General features: G+C 36.8%; 1 protein-coding gene across 1 annotated transcript in view; it reads right to left on the reverse strand.

Moving 5' to 3' along the window:
* Positions 1-9,811: 9,811 nt before the first annotated feature.
* Positions 9,812-21,100, reverse strand: part of LOC137292068 (receptor-type tyrosine-protein phosphatase kappa-like) — a 121,579-nt gene continuing 110,290 nt past the window's right edge. Inside the window, exons 14-19 of the mRNA XM_067823612.1 lie at positions 16,543-16,622; positions 14,394-14,525; positions 12,811-12,933; positions 11,998-12,173; positions 11,119-11,254; positions 9,812-10,375 (exon numbers count right to left, since the gene is read on the reverse strand). Coding sequence (XP_067679713.1) covers positions 9,812-10,375; positions 11,119-11,254; positions 11,998-12,173; positions 12,811-12,933; positions 14,394-14,525; positions 16,543-16,622 — 1,211 coding nt within the window. The remainder of the gene's footprint in view (positions 10,376-11,118; positions 11,255-11,997; positions 12,174-12,810; positions 12,934-14,393; positions 14,526-16,542; positions 16,623-21,100) is intronic.

Below are 21,100 nucleotides of genomic sequence, written 5' to 3' on the forward strand. Positions count from 1 at the left end.
ACTAATATCAGTTCCTATATTGTTTCTAGGAAATGGTTGCTATGTGTATGTAGAATTCTATGAATTCACATTAGATGACTAACATGGAGAATGCCCTTTCATCAGAGGCAGAAAAGAGACTAAGTGTGAGCTGACACTAATGACTTTAGTACAAGTAACTGTTGGAAGTGCTGGTTGGGTTTGTAGCCTACATAATGAAAATGATCCACAATTGTGCGTCAACACAGTACATCCGATGTATAAATAACATATAATTTGGAAGAAAATATCAACTTCTAGTAGATCCCTAGGATGTGTTGTGGCATATGTAACACTGACTGACTCTCAGATCTATTCAAGAAAGGTTATTATTGAAAATCGCAAATAAAACATTTATGAACCTGTCAGCAACATTCAGCCTATCAGAGAAAAACATCCTCACAGTTGAACATGCAGCAGTCCTTTAATATTCAATAAATCTCACTTATAGCGTTGCCATGGAAACAGCTGACAAAGATCTCAACCATTGATGATTTGATGAAGTTTTAAGGGTACTGACAAGCTCATGATAATGTTGCATTAAAGGAAAACAGTAGTAGGAAGTCCATGAGTCAACTCTGTCTCCATGACGATGCCATCAGAAACATAGGTTTTTGAATTGTTTCATGCAGTGCTAGTATCCTCACCAATAAAGCATTGATTGCTTGAAAGAGGAACTTACATCAATACCAAGAAAAAAAACCAAATGAAGTTGACCCCATTAGGTCATTAATTGTCTTCCTTGTTACCACAGTATGTAAATGCTGCTTAAGGATAAGCACAGCGAAATATTACCTGTGTACTGAAAAGAAACACAGAAATATCCTCAGAAGTGTTCCTGATACCTGACTTTGTTTTTATTCTGTATATACGGATGTGAAGACTTACCAACAGTCCTTGATAATCCTACAAAATCTCACTCCAATGACATCTATAGGTCTGTCATGACTGAAGGCACTACTTAAGAATGGTAATATCAGAACAAGGTGCTCCTCCAGCTCTGAGGCCAGACCAATTTTATTTCTTGTTTTACGGATCCACCTGGTAATATTTTGCTTTGACTGGTGTTTTGATTTTACTTCAGCAAGTGACAAATTGTGACGATGATGTAATCACTCCAGTAAGTCATGTTATAATTAACTGTCTTTTCAGTGCCATCACAGTCCTAACTTCATTGTTCTGCACACAAACATTTCCTCATGCTTGTACATATATCTCTCGTTCTTCATTGTGTCATTCACTTGCTTGATAATATGTTACGTTACACGGAAATGTCACCTTCACTGTAATAAAGAAAAGTCGTTTATCCATACATATTGTATTGCGAACTGAGATACAATATTTAACAATTAATTTGAAAAGTAAAATTCAAATTGTGAGAACATTTTCAAAAATGAACACATTGAATATGTCTTCCAACTGATCAGATGGATCGTTTGCTGAGGATGTATTTCACTGACATTTGATTATCTATACTTGTGAAGGATGACGCCAACATCTCCTGAAATCAATACCATCCCTCATTAAATATCATCATTCTTTTCATTAATGTAAAAACTGTTTCTAGTGATCTAAAGGCTGATGGTCACAAACATTTGATTAAAAAAAAACGCCTGGCAAATGGAGAGGGAAATATCAGTTGGTGATAATCGTTATCACAGGAATACAATTATCTTAGTATTATATGTAACAGGAAGGAACCTCAAATATCAGCATAAAAAATGCAAGCAAAAGTATGATTAAGTTCCCTATACAACTTTATATTAGAACATCTCTTGACTACATCAAGTGAAATGATATAATGTACTTTTAAGGATGAACTATTTTTCATGCATACGTATGTATTCTAAATTTTTATACACCAGCCAATAACATGAATTAAACCAATACAATGGACTGAAGTTGATCAAACTTGAAAAAATTGAAATTTTGCACGAATTGTGTTTATTTTTGATGGATGGTTCTTCAAAGCAATGTTAATGTTAACATGATCATGAGTCACATAAGAAAGTAGAGGTCATTATGGTGATAAGATCAAAGGATTCGTCACTGATTATGAGGAAGCATGTGCAACTATTTACACCAAATGGAAATGGTATAATGCCAACTTGTGTAATGGCTACCAAGCTCAAAGTATATTCAATACAGATTTTGTACTAACAATAGAGTGCATGTTGGGTTTGATATCTTTTGGGACAGAGTATTTCAGTCGTGCTTTTGACTGGTAGCACTATATACATACCAAGTGAGGAGTTTGGCACCATATCATGGGCACATTAATAAAGAATGCTAAACGCCTTCCATGATATATTATTTTTGTTAACTGAGTTAATGATTTGGTAAAAAGAGTGAAAGCTCGTTTGATAAGTTTAATAAAAATGGTATTTCACGGAAGAGAGTTTAGCATTCTGTTTATAACTCTAACATAAATTAATAGAAACTGGGGCCAAATTGCTTACAGTGTGATGACTGTCAGGTTTCTGTCAAGCAACGTCTAGTACCATTACTACGGCAACATTAGCACTGTGATGTCATAAATGTGAACCATTATGAAGTCATGCATCTAGCGGTATTACACTAGTGTTATATTGCCACAAAAATATTACACTGCAGTATCTTCCACCGGTTAGTAATAATCATTATTATCAATTGCCACAAGAAAGCCTGATGTCATGCACGTCTCATATATTCACCACTTGCTGAAGCCCACTGACAATCTTGAATAATAACTGGAGGACTTGAACCCACAGTCAAGGTTTCTAGTAGGGGCCACAACTCTCCACAGCAAATTGTGGCAGCTTATTCAACTGAGCAAGCCATCTCCCCCATTTCTCTTAGTACTTCTTGATGGAAGAAATGAATGCAGCACTATGATACAATGCATATTAGTGATTACTGCTGCATTCTTTCAAAATGATAAACACAAAAATCTGTGAGTGGAGTTAAGTATCCGACATGTTCACTAAACATTTTCTTGTGTTATCATGTCTGAGATATCACACCTGTTTAAGTGGCTGTAGATACATATATGGCCAATGTGTCTGCTACCTGTGGAAATAGACAGGTTTAGTTCCTAACAGGCAAAAAGTGTGAAGCCATACCTGATGCACTAACAAACAATGTACCTAACAGCATCCATCTACTTTTCACTTTCTTGAAGATTTGTCTCCCTTTACTTAGCCAGCATGTTCAATCTGCATGCATAAAATTATACAAATTAAATTTAGGTTATTGTTTAATATCTTTTGAGTAGGACATGTTCATTGTGATAAAATATATATTCGTCTAGTCAAATTCTATCTTAAATTCTCTTATTACATACAAAGTACCACTGCAGAAACTTTGTTTATAATACATTAATAATTAACAAACACAGTTATCACTGATGTATTCAATAAACATCTTACTGTTCTCAGTTACCTGCTGTATGTTATATGTTTAAATAATTCTGTATTTAAAAGCAGATAACTGTGGTGATAACGAGCAAAATTAGTGTTCCCTTTATCATGGTAGCTAACTCATGCATGTTCAAAGAAGCAGCATATTTACATATTTATGATGTATGTAACTACTTTTTGTTGTAATTATGTTACCATGGAGACTGTACAGGTGAGAATCAATACACTACTTGCGTCCAGACTTAAAATATCGCCCATGACGCAGAAGACAGAAAGTGCTGATATAAAGAATGTGTGACGAAGTAACATATCCATAATTGCTGGCAAATGCCCCTTACAATACACAAATGCCCCTTACAATACACAAACTGGATTCATCTGTCACTGGGCAAAAAGTAGAAAATTACTAATAAGAAATTGATAAGAAACAGATGTATTAATAACATAATTTCCCAAAAATTTCCAACACCAAACATAAATATTTCGATTGATGAGAAATATGAATCGGAATGACATTCACGCGAAATGCAAAAGGGTAGATCCATCAATATGTATGAATTCTAAAGGAAACTGTATAATTCATACTTCCATAATTTTCGAGAAATTATGTTACATACAATTCCAACATGTCTCCCAGCACCGAACTATGTCTTCAGTTTATATACAGGACAAACAGTGAACACAACATTTATGGTGAGTATAAAAAATAATTGCATGACAATTTGGTGAGCAAAATAAAATCACAGATAAAGATAAATATAGAGAAAAAAGTGAGACTTGCATAGTAAAGTTTACAGTTTTTTACACTGATATGCTTGAAAAGTGAAAGGATATTATGTACATAAAAAGTGCCTGTTCAAATATTATTGAATATAAAAGGCCATATGACTGTACATGATTGTAATGAGATCAAGTTGGACACTATTGATAAAAATGCTAGTGATAAATAAGAGATATTTACAGGAGTAAGGCTACAACGAAACAATTCTTCATTCTCAGACAGTGGCAAACAAGCAAAAGATTTCTCATGAAAACATTATGTTTTGGACTTTTGGAAAATATGAACATTGTGATTCCCAGCATCAGACTCATTGTCTGTGAACCAATACTGTTTCTGCTTGCCCTAAAATGTAAATGTTTATATAGAGTTCAACATGGCAGTCTAAGTAAACAGAGTCTCAGTGTTATTTATTTCACTGATCTACTGAGTCTAACCAACCCTAGCAGAAGGCTGTGTCAGCTAACCTTTGAGCAACCTGTGACCATCCAATCAACTGCAAGACGGCCGAATGGATTTAACCAATCAGACAGCAGCTACTGTTTAGGGCTTGGCTGAGGTCTTAAAAATTCCCTGGTCACTGACACTGATCTCTAAACAAAATTCTGTATAAAACACAGACATGTGACCTGAACTATATATGCTTATGGCTTCCTGATGACATTGTTACCATGAGCTAATATTTCCTCAAGCTGACATTCTTGAATGTTTACAAACATTCTATTTTCAGTGACTGTTTACTCACAGTTGTGTCATGCTCCATGTGAATCACAAAGAAACGATCATTTGGAATAGCGTTCAGGATCATTCAGGTGCAAACTTTTTGAGACAAATTTTCAAAAGGTGTGTGCGAATGTCCACTTCCCTGATTTGGTAAGCTGTGTTCTGATTTGAAAAGGTGAGCTGACGTGACCTACAACCTGAGTTTGTTAGACTCGGTATAAGCAGTGTAACACAATACTGAGACTAGGTTTACTTAGACTGATCAACACAGTACACCACTAGCTGGTCTATGATGGATTAAAATGTGCTAGACCAACTGTCAATGATAGCATCTTGTGTTAATTTGTCTCTGATACAATTTTTGTAAATTGTCCCAACACATAAAGAAAAACACGCAGAAAGATGCATCATGTCACTCAGCACCCAACAAAGTCAGCCAGTTAGTGATGAAGTGAGTCGGGTTATCATCACTCACAATACCATAAACACAAAGTCTCTGGTACCAACCTCTTGAAAGACATAAAAACTATACTGACCTCTTCTGAAGAATTTGTCAAATGTAGAAAAAACATTCTACTTTCACTGAACATTATAACTTGTGCGTGCAACAATTTCTATCATCAACCATCTCCTCGCAAATGAAAAACATGAGGTCAACTCACATATGAATTCTTTGCAATCGTAACCATTCTCATCAAGACAGCTGCCCCCAAATCCACATGGATATATACACATGGAAAAACATATCTTTGATCATAACACATCCCCACCCTGGATATATATATTCATGTCAAATTTGTGATTGTTTGTATGATAATGTTCACCCCACAAGGTGCACCATATGATTTTAGATATGTACATGCTACTATCAAAGCATCAACTGCAATATGTACATCAGGGTTCAGCAAACTGTCCTTACAGTTCAGTATTGTGGAAAATCAATTAAATAATGGGTCTCGTTATTTGACAACTGCTCAAAGATGGCAAGTTATTGGTATGTAAAAAGCTGTTATGACACTGAGGACTATTGCAAGACATATTGGTTGTCATCCATACGTTATCAAATCCTGGACAGAAAGTTCCCACAAACTGGGGGTTGACCAGGTGTGACAAGCAGTGGTGGCTCCATATCTTTTCAGCATCAACTGACTTCATCCATTCTCCTAGCATGTTAAGAACATGAGTGTGCTTGACTTCAATGTTTGTCCATTGCTTAATGTTGACTGGATATAGAGCTAGTATGGCCTAGCAGACATTATCTTCCAGCACAAAGTAGCATGACTTACTTGGTTTCAAGCTCAAATTTGATGTCATGGTGATGGTTTTACTGGCTAAAACAATTCAGTTTCTTTTGTTCATGACTGTTGGTTGTTCAAATTGAATAATCCACCATGGTATCTTTTGTTCTTAATTTCCATAAGCAACATGTCATGACACAACCAATAGTTTAAGACTAGCAAAATTTTGATTCCATTATAACTTATTCTTTGACAGCAAGAGTATTACAAATGACAATAGAATGTGAATTAATTGTTTTCACTGGTGAGTCAAAATTCTTTTGTTCATGACTGCTGGTCATTTTCATGCAACACATGTCATATTTGGGATTTCACTTTCTTAGTAAAGTACAAATTCTTGTACTTTTGGGGGTTGAGACTCATCTGGGAAACGAACCCGCACCCTCAGAGTCAGGCACCTAATCGCCAGCAGACAAAGTCAGCCGTCTAGCCTGCTCAGCGACTTCCACAAATCCAACGTCTGATACAGTCAATGAAGAGAAGGGTCAGGGATGTTACTGCAGTTGGTGGGAGAAACCAACAGATACTGACGTTGTACTTGATCAGCGATACTTATGTGATTCCTTGAGGATAGTATGCCAGAATCTTGAAAACGACCGTACTTCTTACTGTCATGTGACCATACTTGTTACTATTATGTGACATACTTTCTACTGTGATGTGACCACACTGGTAGTCTCTAGTGCTATAAAATGAGATAATTGAGTGAGTGAGTTTGGTTTTACACTGCTTTTAGCAATATTCCAGCGATATCACAGGGACACCAGAAAATGGGCCTCACACGTACCCATCTGGGGAATCGAACCAGGGTCTTTGGTGTGATGAGCGAATGCTTTAACCACTAGGCTACCAAACTGCCCCAAAATGAGATAAAGTTTGCCATGTTTGCTTTTCAGAATAAACTGCAGTTATTCATTCTTTTTGTGAGTAGACTTTTTCCTTTAATTATTCTCTGATGGTCAGTCCAGTCAGTTAAATGGGGGGTTGGATCAGGTCCTTTGCTATGGCTAAAGGTACCATGGTAATACATTTACAGTCGAACCCCATTTATCCGGATGTTTCGGTTTCACTCGAAAATCGTCCGAATAGCGAGACGTCCGGATCAAACAATCAAATGGTGAAAATTAAGCGAAAGCAAAAAATGATCATGTATGTATATCAATATACCAATAGTCAGTAGTAATAACAGTGAATCATAATTGCTGTCTGGAAGGCAGGGTTTTCGCATATATGGGGTCTGAGTAAACAGGGTTCAACTGTATAATGTGAAAAATACAGGGTGTTGTGATACTTTTTTTCCATGTGTATATTTCATTTGCCAAGTATGGAAGAAACTAGTCATACTTGATTTCTTTTAAGGAAATATCTCATAACAGCACAGCAAGGTGTTTATTTATGAATAAACAGGAAATGTCTTGAAAAAAAACCCAATGAAAATGTGAGTTCTAAGAAACAAACAATTTAGTTCTCCCTGCTGAACATAAACTCACAGACATCTTTAAAACATTATATCTTTGTTTTATAATTGGTTTCGAAAAAAAGGTAAACCAAACAATAATTAAGTAAAGTTGAAAACCATCAAGTATAAATGATCACCAGATGTCAGGTGTTTATCCAAAATATCCATGTAAATCCTTGATCAAGTTTATTCATCTGTGCTGAACGACTCAGATTCATCAACATTAAAACAACCTAGGGCAATTATTCACCTATTGCCGATAGCTTTCCCAAACTGACCATAAATGTCACAAACAGGAAGTTAAATCTCTGTGAAACATCCTAACAGATTCCACATTTACTATATATTCTGAGACTATATTTATGTTTTCATATCGTCCATACGTGGCACTGGTTCATTGTTGTTTCATAAGGCAAAGAGTTCATGAAGGTTTTACTGTACTTTGTAATGAAAACATACAAGACAAATGAAATGGTTACTCTTAATTCAAATATAATCAGATGGAAAATAGTGGTGTGGAATGTAGTGATTCATATAAATATGCCAACAATAAAACAAACTGTTCAACAAACCAACAGAATAAAAAACAATATCAAAATAACATCTCTGATGCAAGCAGCATTTGCTCATGTCATTTTGTTCTCAGATGCACGCATCTGCTTGCACCTGAACCAAAACAAATTGAGAATGATATCTCACAATTATTCATAAACTACTTACGTCATTGTAAGGCCAGGCATGTGCAACTTTTGTAAGGAGCAATTCAATGGCACAATGACAAGATTAAAATATTAAATATTTGCAAATTATTTTTTCTCACAGTCACACACATCTCCAATTCATGCAACAACTTCAAAATTCTCATCAACATCAGTGACAATACATTGATGACTTGTCCACACAAATCACTGTTACCTTACAAAATTACCCCCAGAGGGAGAAAAGCATCCTGATCAAGCTTCTTGAAAAAGCAAAAATGAACCAGTCCTTTATCTTGAAATATCTACACCAAAAGCCATTCACCCTTGCATAAAACACTCCTCTTTCATGTCAGCTAGTCAATATGAATCCAGCAAATGTACACATATTCATGTTATATTTCAATATTCGTCAATCAAGAGCTTTTGACTCTTGACCAAAAATCAACTTGAAGTGGCCTTCATTTAAACCATGGATGATTTTCTGCCATGAGAATAGGGAGGACCCACCGACTGCAGATGTTGACCTTCAAATGTTTAAATACAAATGAAAAATCTGCCACCAATATTAGAAAGCAGGAAAATCATGTTTTCCATTATGTTTCAATGTTAAAGAGCATATTGTGAAAAATAGTGTATGGGAATAATATAGAAGTGAAGATAAATCTGAACTGTTGTATCACAGTGATACAACTTGTACACATGTGCATCTATAATTATACTTAGATTGATATCAAAGATGTAATCCTTAAAACCACATTGCCAAACAATGTACATATTGGCAACTAAAATATACAATATTGCACCTTGACATTATTGAATGTAAAACAGAATTGAATAATGGTAAAAATAAATGTGTATTCTGCCAAAAACATTGCTTTGCATTGTCTGGTGACATTATTGTGATGTCTTGGTAAATAGGAGTGAAAATGGAAACAATTAAACCTCCTAATACAGCTTGAGTTTCCTAGTGATGTCATAGAATTCATGAAATGACTACTGTCAAGCTACAAACTAGCTATAACTAGTGGTCTCTTCCAATGCCCTTCCTTAAACTCCAGAGTGCTGTGTGCTTCTTGGAGTCAGGAATCTGACATATTTTCAGGATTCTCAGCTTTTCCTCTTCATCCAATTTCTAACCATAAATTTCCTTTCAAGGAAAAGTGCTATGAAAGCTACCAGAAAGCCTCTCCATCTTGAAAAGCTTGATAAATCTTTCAAAATTATCATGGTCTTTCTTGAACAGTGTTTTTTCTCTGCCACCGTGTTCCATTTTGTAAACCATCCATTCCTAAAGCTGCCACGCTAGCTAATCCTGCAGCTACTCCTCGGTCTACAAGCCTCTCTTGTGGGCAACCATGATACATTTAGCATCAGTAGCTGATGGCCACCAGAACAGGATGTCCTGTTGACAGAACCCCAAACAAGCCAGATATTCCTCAGCCATAGTTTGATGCTGTTGGATCAATGGGTGGTGTCAAGTGGTTGAGAACTCGAACTGGACTAAACTTATCCCGAAGCCTTTTCTCAGGAGTAAAATTATTGTTCCTTTCAAATGTGAAATGACTCTCACTGGTGAGAACAGAATCTGGTGTTGCTAATGCTGTCCTGTTGCTTTCACTAGCAGTCTCAAAACCACACAGACTGTCCGTGGAAGAATAGCTCCACCGGTCTGGCATGAAGAACTTGGGAGACATGTGGGGGGTTAGCTGGGTGATACAGGCACTTAGTTTCGCTTGAGCGTTAACTGTCTCTGGAATATAGCAGTCCATGGGATCATCTAAAGCGGTATCAAAACTCCCTGATCTACTGCTACGCTGTGATGGTTCACCATCATCATTATCATCATCATCATCGTCACTAGAATCACCTCCTGTACAGTGATTGTCCTCAAAGGCATAGTTTGTGGCTTGGCCTTCCGATCCAGTTATCACTATCTGGGGTTTAGCGCCACTGGAAGCAGCTTGCTCCGCCATGAACTGGTAAATATACCGGTACTCATCCTGAAACAATGAACACATAGAAAATCAGAATAAATCTCTGTGGTATGATTCCTGTTATCTCTAATGCATGAGTTCTGTAATGAGTGACAGGGGGGTTGGGAGCACTGATGTTAGGATGGTTTGACCTGAATGAGTGGTAGGTGGATCAGTGAGTGCATGTGTAGCTGAGTGAGTCAGTTGTCGTGAACCAGTTCCAAAATAGGTTTTGTGACATCCACATTTTCTTCTCATGAAGGTGAGATCTTTTCCTTATTCTTTATATGAATGTGACATCGTTTTCTCATGTGTCCAAACTACCAATCAAGTATATAAATTTGAGAAGTCATCTGTATCTATTTTCCATAATACAAAAGAAATGATTCTCATAACATGCTAAAAAACTTGTCTGTTTTAATGTAAAAATGTTGAATGGTATATCAATACTATTTGGAGAAGCCTTAAAGAATCTGAAACAAAAACATAATTCTAGTTTTCAACTGAAAAAGTCAAGCTTGGTATACTTGGTGTCTAATTTCCTTAAGCAACATGGCTCAACACAACCCTTTGTTTAAGACTAGAAAGCTTTCCATGCCATTTTTTCTTATTCTTCCAGGGTAAAAGCGAGATAAATGACAATAAAATGTAAATTAAGTTCAACAGAAAATGTTGCACCATGAATTCCAAAAAACGAAAGAGCTGGTTGCTACAACCATTGTGGTACACCATTTATGTAGCAAGTATATATTTTTATCTATTAGACTTACAACATTTGGCACAAGTTGGGGTCTGTTACGTTTGATGAGCCTTACAGCATTGAAGATGTCCACCTCACCATCTGTCCGCAGCTGTTCTGAGCAGATGTTGATGGCACAGTAGATCCCAATCCGACAGGAACCGTCTCTATGGGAACAAGAATACACATATGTAAGATATTCATTTGTGCACTCTTTGTTTAATGATGCATATCTGCAGATACAAAACACAGGATCTGTATCATGTTTTTAACATGGATTGCATCTTGATATTAACAAGGATTGTACCTCTTTATTAACATGGATTGCACCTTATAATTAACATGGATTGTATCTTAGGGATTCCCATGGGATTTATCAAGTGATTGTCATTTCTAACAAAGGCTGTCATGCACACCTTTCAAATGTTAGCATCCAATGTGTCATTACAGTGTTGTAATGCCATTTTCAGTGTATATCATTGCTAGTTCCCTTATTTCTTAAGGGTAAAGTTTTGTTTGTTTGCTTTTTTGTTATTAACCCTATACTTGGCAGATTGGCAATATTCCACCTATATGGAAGACGTCAATAACCAAGTCTGGACCAGGTGATCAGCATCATGAGCATCGATCTACACAATTGGCATATGATGACGTGTGAACCATGTAAGCAAATCGGACCACCCAATCCAGTTTGTAGCATCTTCCTACAAGTGTGGGTTGTTGAAGATCAATTCTAATCCGAATCCTCACAGGAACTAAGTGTAGGTATTGTTGATTCATGACATATAAATCTCTTCAATCCTGAACTTATCACCTCCATTTTCAAACTTTTCATCCATTGACCAAACCAACAAAGCAAATAATGCAGAAAGCTATTTCAAGGGCAAGAGTGCTGATATAGATGACCTACTTGGACATGACACAAATTGGGTTCATGGGGTTGGTCTTCTTCTGCCACTGGTCTGCACAGTGCATGACATGAGTCAGTGATTTGGCTGACACATGGATGCGGGATCGGCTGCTGCTGCCTGTGATCTGGAACATCTTCACCACCAGGTCATCACTAGAGGGCGCTTTACTTGTAGTCTGTCAATCACAAGATAACATTTATACAGACAATAAAGCAAGCATCTTGACGATTTTTGGTTACATTTTGCTAATTATTTGAGACACAGTTTTCTGAAAGACATGGAGTTTTTGTTCCTATATGCCATCAAAACCTCTGTCCATAGGCTATTGTATACTGACTCAATCTCCAGTTTGGTCAAGACGAATCACAGGTAAGTTTTTTACAGTAAATTAGTTTAGGCCAGACAATCCCATGATTGGCATATAGGAAAAAACATGCCTCTGAGGTTTTGGTAGACAATGTAAAACCAAAGGGGGAGGGAAATTCCAAGAGGAAGAGCGCTGAGCAATTTCCCAACCATATTTGTTTTATACTGACTACCAAGACTGAGGAGAAGTGTTTTCCCTAACATATATACCATCAATGATGGGTAATTACAATCTAGATGATCATTTAATAAAGCTACATAACAGTAACTGAAATGCAAGTAAAATCAATCTAATGACAGTAACTATAATAGGTAATTCAACCCAACTTGTTCTGTTGGCCAAGTGGCTCTGTACAAATTCAGCAGTTGCAGTTCCAAACTTGCATGGGAAAGTTTTTCCAAGTGAAATGTTTTTGCGAATTTCACTGTAATAAAAGCTTACTCACCTTGCGAATAGAAAATGCTCGGATGACAATCTGTGTATACCGACCACATCCCAGGTACTTGACAGAGATTGGACCATATTTACTTTCATCTTCCAGTTGTTTTGGCCAGAAACGTGGATATGACTGCAAACACATGATAACCCGTTACTTAATACAGATACAAAAACACTTAATTCACTGAATACTCAATATGCCTAAACAAGCTGTGTTGCAACTGTTTGTGCCTATACAAGTTTTGTTACAACTGTTTGTGCCTATACAAGTTTTGTTACAACTGTTTGTGCCTTTACAAGTCGGTCACAAATGTTTGTGCCTATACAAGTTTTGTCACAACTGTTTGTGCCTATACAAGCTGTGTTGCAACTGTTTGTGCCTATACAAGTTTTGTTACAACTGTTTGTGCCTATACAAGTTTTGTTACAACTGTTTGTGCCTTTACAAGTCGGTCACAAATGTTTGTGCCTATACAAGTTTTGTCACAACTGTTTGTGCCTATACAAGCTGTGTTACAGCTGTTTGTGCCTATACAAGTTTTGTTACAACTGTTTGTGCCTATACAAGTTTTGTTGCAACTGTTTGTGCCTATACAAGCTGTGTTACAGCTGTTTGTGCCTATACAAGTTTTGTTACAACTGTTTGTGCCTTTACAAGTCGGTCACAAATGTTTGTGCCTATACAAGTTTTGTCACAACTGTTTGTGCCTATACAAGCTGTGTTACAGCTGTTTGTGCCTATACAAGTTTTGTTACAACTGTTTGTGCCTATACAAGTTTTGTTACAACTGTTTGTGCCTTTACAAGTCGGTCACAAATGTTTGTGCCTATACAAGTCAGTCACAAATGTTTGTAATTGAGTGATGACCATGTAGCTGATAGCATGAAACCCATGTCAATGGAATGATGAAACTGTCAAAATCAGTTCTTATGACAAGCAAAGGATCCTGGGGATAGATTCTTACAGGAATTCCCTCAGGGACCAAAATGCAGAAGACAGGTAAACAAAATTACAAATGCTGCCAAGAGTGGAGTGCACAAAGACTTCTTACAATGTATACAGTAAAAGGTTTTTTGGTTGCCATGGCTACAATACTCTCTCATTCCTTCACCTTAACGTTTTTCTTCATGTTTCTACATTGGATCTGTCTAGCATAGGATTCCATCTTTGGAACAGAAACTGCTATGAATTTGGACAAGAGGATAGATATCCCTATGAAAATACTGGCATTTCCAATACTGAAACCTCATTCAAATGTTTCTTAACACAAAATACGGTGTATCTGAGGATAGCGATTGAAAAGGCACAGTATGTAGTTTGCATTGTTTTATGAGTAGCCGATTTAGGATGTGCAGTGAAACCTGCCAACACAGGCACCTGTCTAGTCTGGCACACTATCAAAACCAGCATTTTGTTTCTGTCCCATAGGTTCCAGTTTAGATAAGTTTAACTCTATATTGTACAGCTTACAGTGACTGACTTTCTTCTTTGGAAAGTCCATTACCCTCAGTGGAAACACAGAACTGATAACTGGATGTGGTGAAATAAACTGCAGACGCAGCAGCAGACGTTAAAGTATGGACACTCACCCTGGAGAACTTGACATCATTGAGGACAACGAGTGTGTTGATCTTGTAGTCAAACAACAGCCTCCAGATGTCATTCACTGTGTTCTTCTTTGGCCACTGTGTACAGAGGTAGGTGTTCTCCTGACTATACCCCTGCATTAGAACAAATAAATATATTTACTTCATTTGTAAAAGCATCAAACAAATAGGAGATCATGGTTACTTTTGGTGCTCAGCAAGCAATACTGACGAAATGGCACAGTGACTGGTTTGAATGAGTGTCTTCATTATCTCATTCAGTGTTTTTTCTGGATCCCAGATAACATACAACATGTTTGCAATGTTGTGGGAGGTTGTCACAACGATATCATTATGCCATTTTATAACATAATGCCACCACATAATAATGTTGCGAATTTATGTTGAGGAAACATTATGCCTTGTGCTCCTAACGCTCTAAGAATGTTCTAAAAAAAAAATTTACCTTGTGGTGACGTGAAAATGACATATCATATCAGGCCACAATGTTGTGACAATTAAAGCTGTGCAAACGAAAGCATAATTGTTCTGACAATGTGAAACTGTCGGCTGGGACATGACTGGAATATTTACAGGCAGGAGCCTGGATATTGCTGAGTACAGAGTTTAACAATGAACAAACAATAAAAATATATATTTCAATGCATTTTTATATTTTCAAACTGCAGCACAAAATGGACATGGGTACAGCATACAGAGTGAGGTCATCTTGTTGAAACATATCAGAGCCTGTCATAGGAGTCTTACATGTCGATATAGATGCCTGTAATCATTGACAAAACATCACTGAGACTTAACTTATCCGTAATTGAAAACAGTATGACACATGATGAAGATTATTTCTCATAAGACATTAGTCTTAACTTAATTATCCTCAATGATATGCCTCACTTGTATACAGTGTTTTGTGTGCATCCGACTCACAGCTACACTGAATGGGATGAAACCAACTATGTGTGGAAAGTCAATCTATGAAATTAATGCAATCAATTTTTAATTTCTTTTTACAAAAGGAAAGAAATTCATGCCAAGTATTACAATATCTCCAAAGACTCTATTTGTATCTGAACTTAAATATTTCCTCTTGGAGACCTATCACAAACCTATCCATCTCACTGACTGAGTCTCACAAAGACTACTGTATTGGACATAACTCCTGTACAATGCATACATTTACCTACCAATACCACTGAGACACTATACATACACGTTGGTAAGATGGAATGTGTGTATTCAAATTGCCGTCGTTTGTATGAGTGGCAAGTGTGTTGTAATCATACAATGGAGAGTCGATGGGGAATGAAGCTCTAATTACTAATTCTGTTGATAAATTGCAGACATTTCTCCTGTGAAAGTGAATAAATTTCAGACAAGTTTCTTTGGAAAATATTGATTATGATGAGGATTAATTGTGGAGTACACAATATGTTTACAGATGATGCATTAGTAATATCCTACTTGTCTTCACACAGACACTGAAACACGGTATAGGGAACCTGCAACATCTCAGGGAGGATCTTGTGGGATGTATTCCATTCAACATTTCAGATGGATATGTCAATCAGCTAATGCTTTAGATGGGATATTTTATACAGATCTATATTTAAATATTTGTTTACTTTTTCCAAATATTTGCGAATGTGTTACCTGGGGTAAATATATGCCTGCTTTGACTGTTAGCACTATGACCATTCACCCCCTGAATAGAGTTTGGAGCATAATAAATGCACATATTATTATTATTATTATTATGTTTTGCAGAGTAAAGATGAAAATGAAGCAGAGAGGGTTCGGTTGATCCTGGCAGGCTTATTATTATTATTTAAAGACAGAAAGTCTAACAAATTTACAAGTTTGGTGAAACATGCTTATTATTATTTAAAGACAGAAAGTCTAACAAATTTACAAGTTTGGTGAAACATGCTTATTATTATTATTTAAAGACAGAAAGTCTAACAAATTTACAAGTTTGGTGAAACACGCAGGCATGTGGTTCCATTATCAGTACAGATAGGACAGAATTTAAACATGAAAATTCCTTTGAAATTGGACTTTGTTGGTATCTCTACTCCATACAACACTATGATGTACTTCACGTTTTAAAGTAAAGTGAAATTAAAGTAGTACTCACATCAACATACACTGCATTGATGAAGTCTGTTCCGCTGTCTCCAGAGTCATTTGTCATTAAGTAGGGTCGGGCACGCTCAGCTGAAAAGAGAGTGGTCACCTTGTAGACTCCATGTGGTCACCTTGCGATGATCAAATGGTCACCATGTAGTGTCCATGTTGCTACCTTGTGGTCACCTTGTGGTGACCATACTGTCACCTTGTGGTCACCTTGTGGTCGCCATGTGGTCACCATGTGGTCACCTTGTAGTGTCCATGTGATCACCATGTGGTTGGAAACTTGTCACTTGTTGCACTGAAGATGGGGCTTGGTTTCCTTATATGGGTACAACAAATGAAGTCCATTTCTGATGTCACAGACTGGCTATTATCAATGGTGACAAGAGAACATATTCACTCAACCAACATAGCTTTGTAATCTTAATGTAATGGTTGAAATAAGTAGTAGTTCAAATAAGAGCGGTGAGCGAGTTGTCTAAGTGCCAGGCTTAGTAATCCAGCGAGCTTGGAGGTACCTGGATCAAGCCTACCTGTGACCAGGTGTAAAAAACCTTGGAGTTAACATTGTGTGCAGACTCTTTCAGTGTTGTCACAACCCCTAGTGTACAGTACACAACCCAGTGCACTTAAAAGAACCCATGAATCCATTGGTAGATGACCAGATGGTGGCAACACAAATACACACAAACACTGAGTTCCGGATACAACAACGTGCAGTAAAAGTACAGTGCCTATGTGTCACTATGAGTTGTATGATCTCCGGGAAGGTGAGATTGATAATACGATGTGCTGTTATGATGGACAACCAATGATCGGGGGGAAAACAAAGCGCCCTTGAGTCCTTGAGCTGGCAAAGAGGATATCGACGCAATACAAATGTGAAGTATGATATTAAGTGGGGTCACATGGTCACTAAGTTTGCATATTGCAAAATTAAAACATCAGGTGAAGGTAAAGAACATCATTTGCAGAGACATGGTGACTGCATTCAGTATCGTGGCTCCTGAAGGTTTCTGGAACTATGGTCACTGAGCTAACATATACCATATGGTATCTCATTTAGTATGTTCACATATGCCCATGTTCACCAAGCAGTAAAACTGGGAACTTTGTTTAGATTGGTGCTATGAGAAGTAACCTTATATCATTCACAAATCAGGTCTGGTTGTATACTCCCCAGGGAGTTGAGAATGAAAATGAAAGAACAGGCTGATGTACTATGCTAAAACTAGTTAACACAGTTACAACTATGTTAGTACTTTGAGAATAAAATCTATGTATGACATATAGAATAACGTACATATTATTTTTATTAGTATTAATTATTCCCAAAACAGACGAGATGAATCCTCATCATACATCTCATTCTGAAATAATGAATAACAAGTAAAAACATCTATGCCCTTTTTTGTTATGTAGACAAAATGATTAATGAGAAAAGTCCATTTTAGCAAGACATTCAAATGTCAAGCAGTAATACTTTTGTAATTAGTCCCGGACAATTATCTATAACCCATTACCTTTACATCTAAGGTCAAATAATTTATCTTTCTCCCAATGCACAAAGCTAACTTACAACTTCCTCATCGATTAGAGTCCAAATAACTATAAGGAAATCACAACAGATTCACTCTGGTCACAAACATAGGTTTGTTCAGTAGAGAATCAAATTGGTTTGAGAAATCAATAAATTCATGTGTATTATCTCACAGAATTAATAGAAAATGAACTGACAAACAATACCATATCTTGTCATGAACGCCTTGAAGCTGATCCCCAAGGGACCTGCCATATACAATCTATGAGGGCTTGTGCGTGATGCTTAGAGCCTCAACAGTATTATAATCCCTTGTAAAGCCTCAGACAGAGTATAGTACACTGGCTGCACAAGGAACAAACTTGCCTGAATCCTACAGATTCTTTGGATGCTAAACCAATTAAATCTATGGACATGACGTTTGTTGATTATACTGTACTGTTGGATTACATTCTTGGACTGAAACATGGAATCTGTAAAAGACTTATGATTCCTACATATAACTGGAATTCAGTATTTTTTCTTTGATCACAGAGCAATTAGTTTTATGCACCTAATTGAAACCCACACAAAATTCCTTATTTTGACAGTTTTCTCAATATTTTTATTCACTAGCAATAAAAATATAAATTTGCTTGAAATGATTACATATAGACGTTTTATGCAGATTTCGAAGCACAAATTTCTTAGTAAATAGTCACAACAGCCTATACAAAAATAAACACCTGACCTTCTTGTTACAGGGCTCATGTAACTTTACGCAAGTTGGCAAACTGCGGTTACCATGACATCAGCAGGTGTACAACTAATAAGTGAATGCAAATACTCAGGTACAACAATACATTGTCACATAGGTCGATCTTCCAGTAGTCATCCAGCCTTAGTTCAGGAGGCTGGGGTGAGAAACTTCTGTTTCTAAGATTGAATGAAGTCAGTCGTGTCTGTATTGATTGAGGAAAGCCATTTTTCTAAAGTTTGTGATAAACTAACTCTTTATGAATGTTTTGGGAAAATCACCTCTATTTCTGAAAGGTTGCAGAAAGTAAACCTATATTAAATAGTTCAAAGTAAGAAGAAAGTTTGAAGAACTTTGCCACTATATCTATAAGTTGAAGAACTTGGGCCCTATTTCTAAAGGTTGAGGAATATTAGCCCCTTTTCTAAAGGTTGGGAAATGCTGACCCTATTTCTAAACGTTGAGGATCTATGGCCTGTATGTGTAAAGGTTTAGGAATGCTGGCCCCATTTCTTAAGGTTGAAGAATGCTAGCCCTATTTCTAAAAGTTGAGGAACTTTGGACTATAGTTCTAAAACATTGAGTAACTTTGGTCCTGTTTCTAAAGGCTGGGGAATATTCCTTTTCTAAAGGTTAAGGAATCAGGGCCCTATTTCTAAAGATTGAAGAACTTTGGCCCTATTTCTAAAGCTCAAGGAATGTTACCCTATTTCCAAAATAGGATCATATACCCAGTTACTACATATATCAGGTCATCTCTGGTTACAGTGGAATATCATGGACATTAGCTTCATCAGGATATGAACATGTTATACATGACATACAGACAAAGTTCATGTGCCTTATCTTAAAGTTACATGGCATTGTACCAACGGAAATATTGACCTAACACTGATGATTACGGATCATGTGCGCTGTGTTTTTTCTGAGGTTAAAAATATCTATCATCAGACTCTCTTCCTCATTGCCAAGACAGTCCGTGATTCACTGATCTGTAGATGTCTGGAGCTTGCGGACACTCACCAGTCATGATACATTTTATGTACAACTATACTTAAATGATGCTATTTCTGGATAAAAGTTCAAATAGTTTTAAGTTTGTTAAAATTGAGAAAATGAAAAACTTCACTTTCACCAAATCACTTTTTAGTCGTCCTAGTCAGGGTTATCAGCGTCAGTGTAACTAATATTGTAGCAACGTGAAGCCATGGTGAAGCCTTCTATTCTTGGAGGTTAGTCACCTCTTTGTCTTGATGGAGGTTCATGTCACTACATGGAGGCCACTTTTTTCTGTCCCTGCTATGATTTTGTTGGATGATTGCTAAAATTGGCATAACTTACTCACTCACGCTCTGCCTCAGTCTCCTTTGCATCAATAAGAACTAATTTTTCTTGTTCACGTTTGAGATTGAATTAGATTTGCTTTAGAATCAAGTCCTATATAGTTGACTATAAACATTATTCTACTGTTGTGTCCATTTAATCTCAATTTCAGATTTTACTTAATAAATAGGTTTGAGACCTCATGTTTCTCAAAACTGAAACATTGTCTTGGTTTTGCCTAAGTAAATGAGAGAGATGCTGTCATGGCAGGCTTTAACAACTGAGTTTAGACCAGACAACCCTATGACTGAAAACATGAGTAGCAACCAACATCAAATCTGACAAGTGATAGAGTTGTGCAAACTGACCTTAACCTTAATTCTAAGATGCTTCAGTGAAAGATCAAAGGCGCTGACAATACTTTATCAGACGATAATATGCACTTTTTGCATTACATCAGAATGTGTTGACATCGCTGCACCATTCCAGTCTGCCCCCTCCGTAATCGAACTTTTTTGCATTACGTCACAATGTAACCGACGTCATGATGGATGTGAGTTGCCATTGCCTCGTACAGTCTCCCACAGTAAACTGCTTTGTCGCATCCCGTTTCTTGGTTTGCAGTTGCATCAAACAGCTAGCATCACCGGTGGAAACATTAAGTTTATGTTTTCCGAAGGATAAAATGCCTCACAGTTTGACACAAAACTTTACAGAGACACAATAATGTTTGCAATCTTTACATTCCCACAATGCAATCGTGGAATGTCGCATGACTAGTCAGCTTCAGATCAATGTACTGATCTAAACTTTCATTGGTAGTAGAAATGAGATGGTCATTTTGCCTTGTATGGTTTAAGAGAATGACAGATGTAATTAAAATGATCTGAAGAAGATATTTAACCCGAACATAAACCTTCACCAAACTGTTCATCATTTGTTTTTCTTGGAACGTTTGTCTTA

This window comes from Haliotis asinina, chromosome 7 (genome assembly GCF_037392515.1).
Source record: "Haliotis asinina isolate JCU_RB_2024 chromosome 7, JCU_Hal_asi_v2, whole genome shotgun sequence".
NCBI lineage: Eukaryota > Metazoa > Mollusca > Gastropoda > Lepetellida > Haliotidae > Haliotis > Haliotis asinina.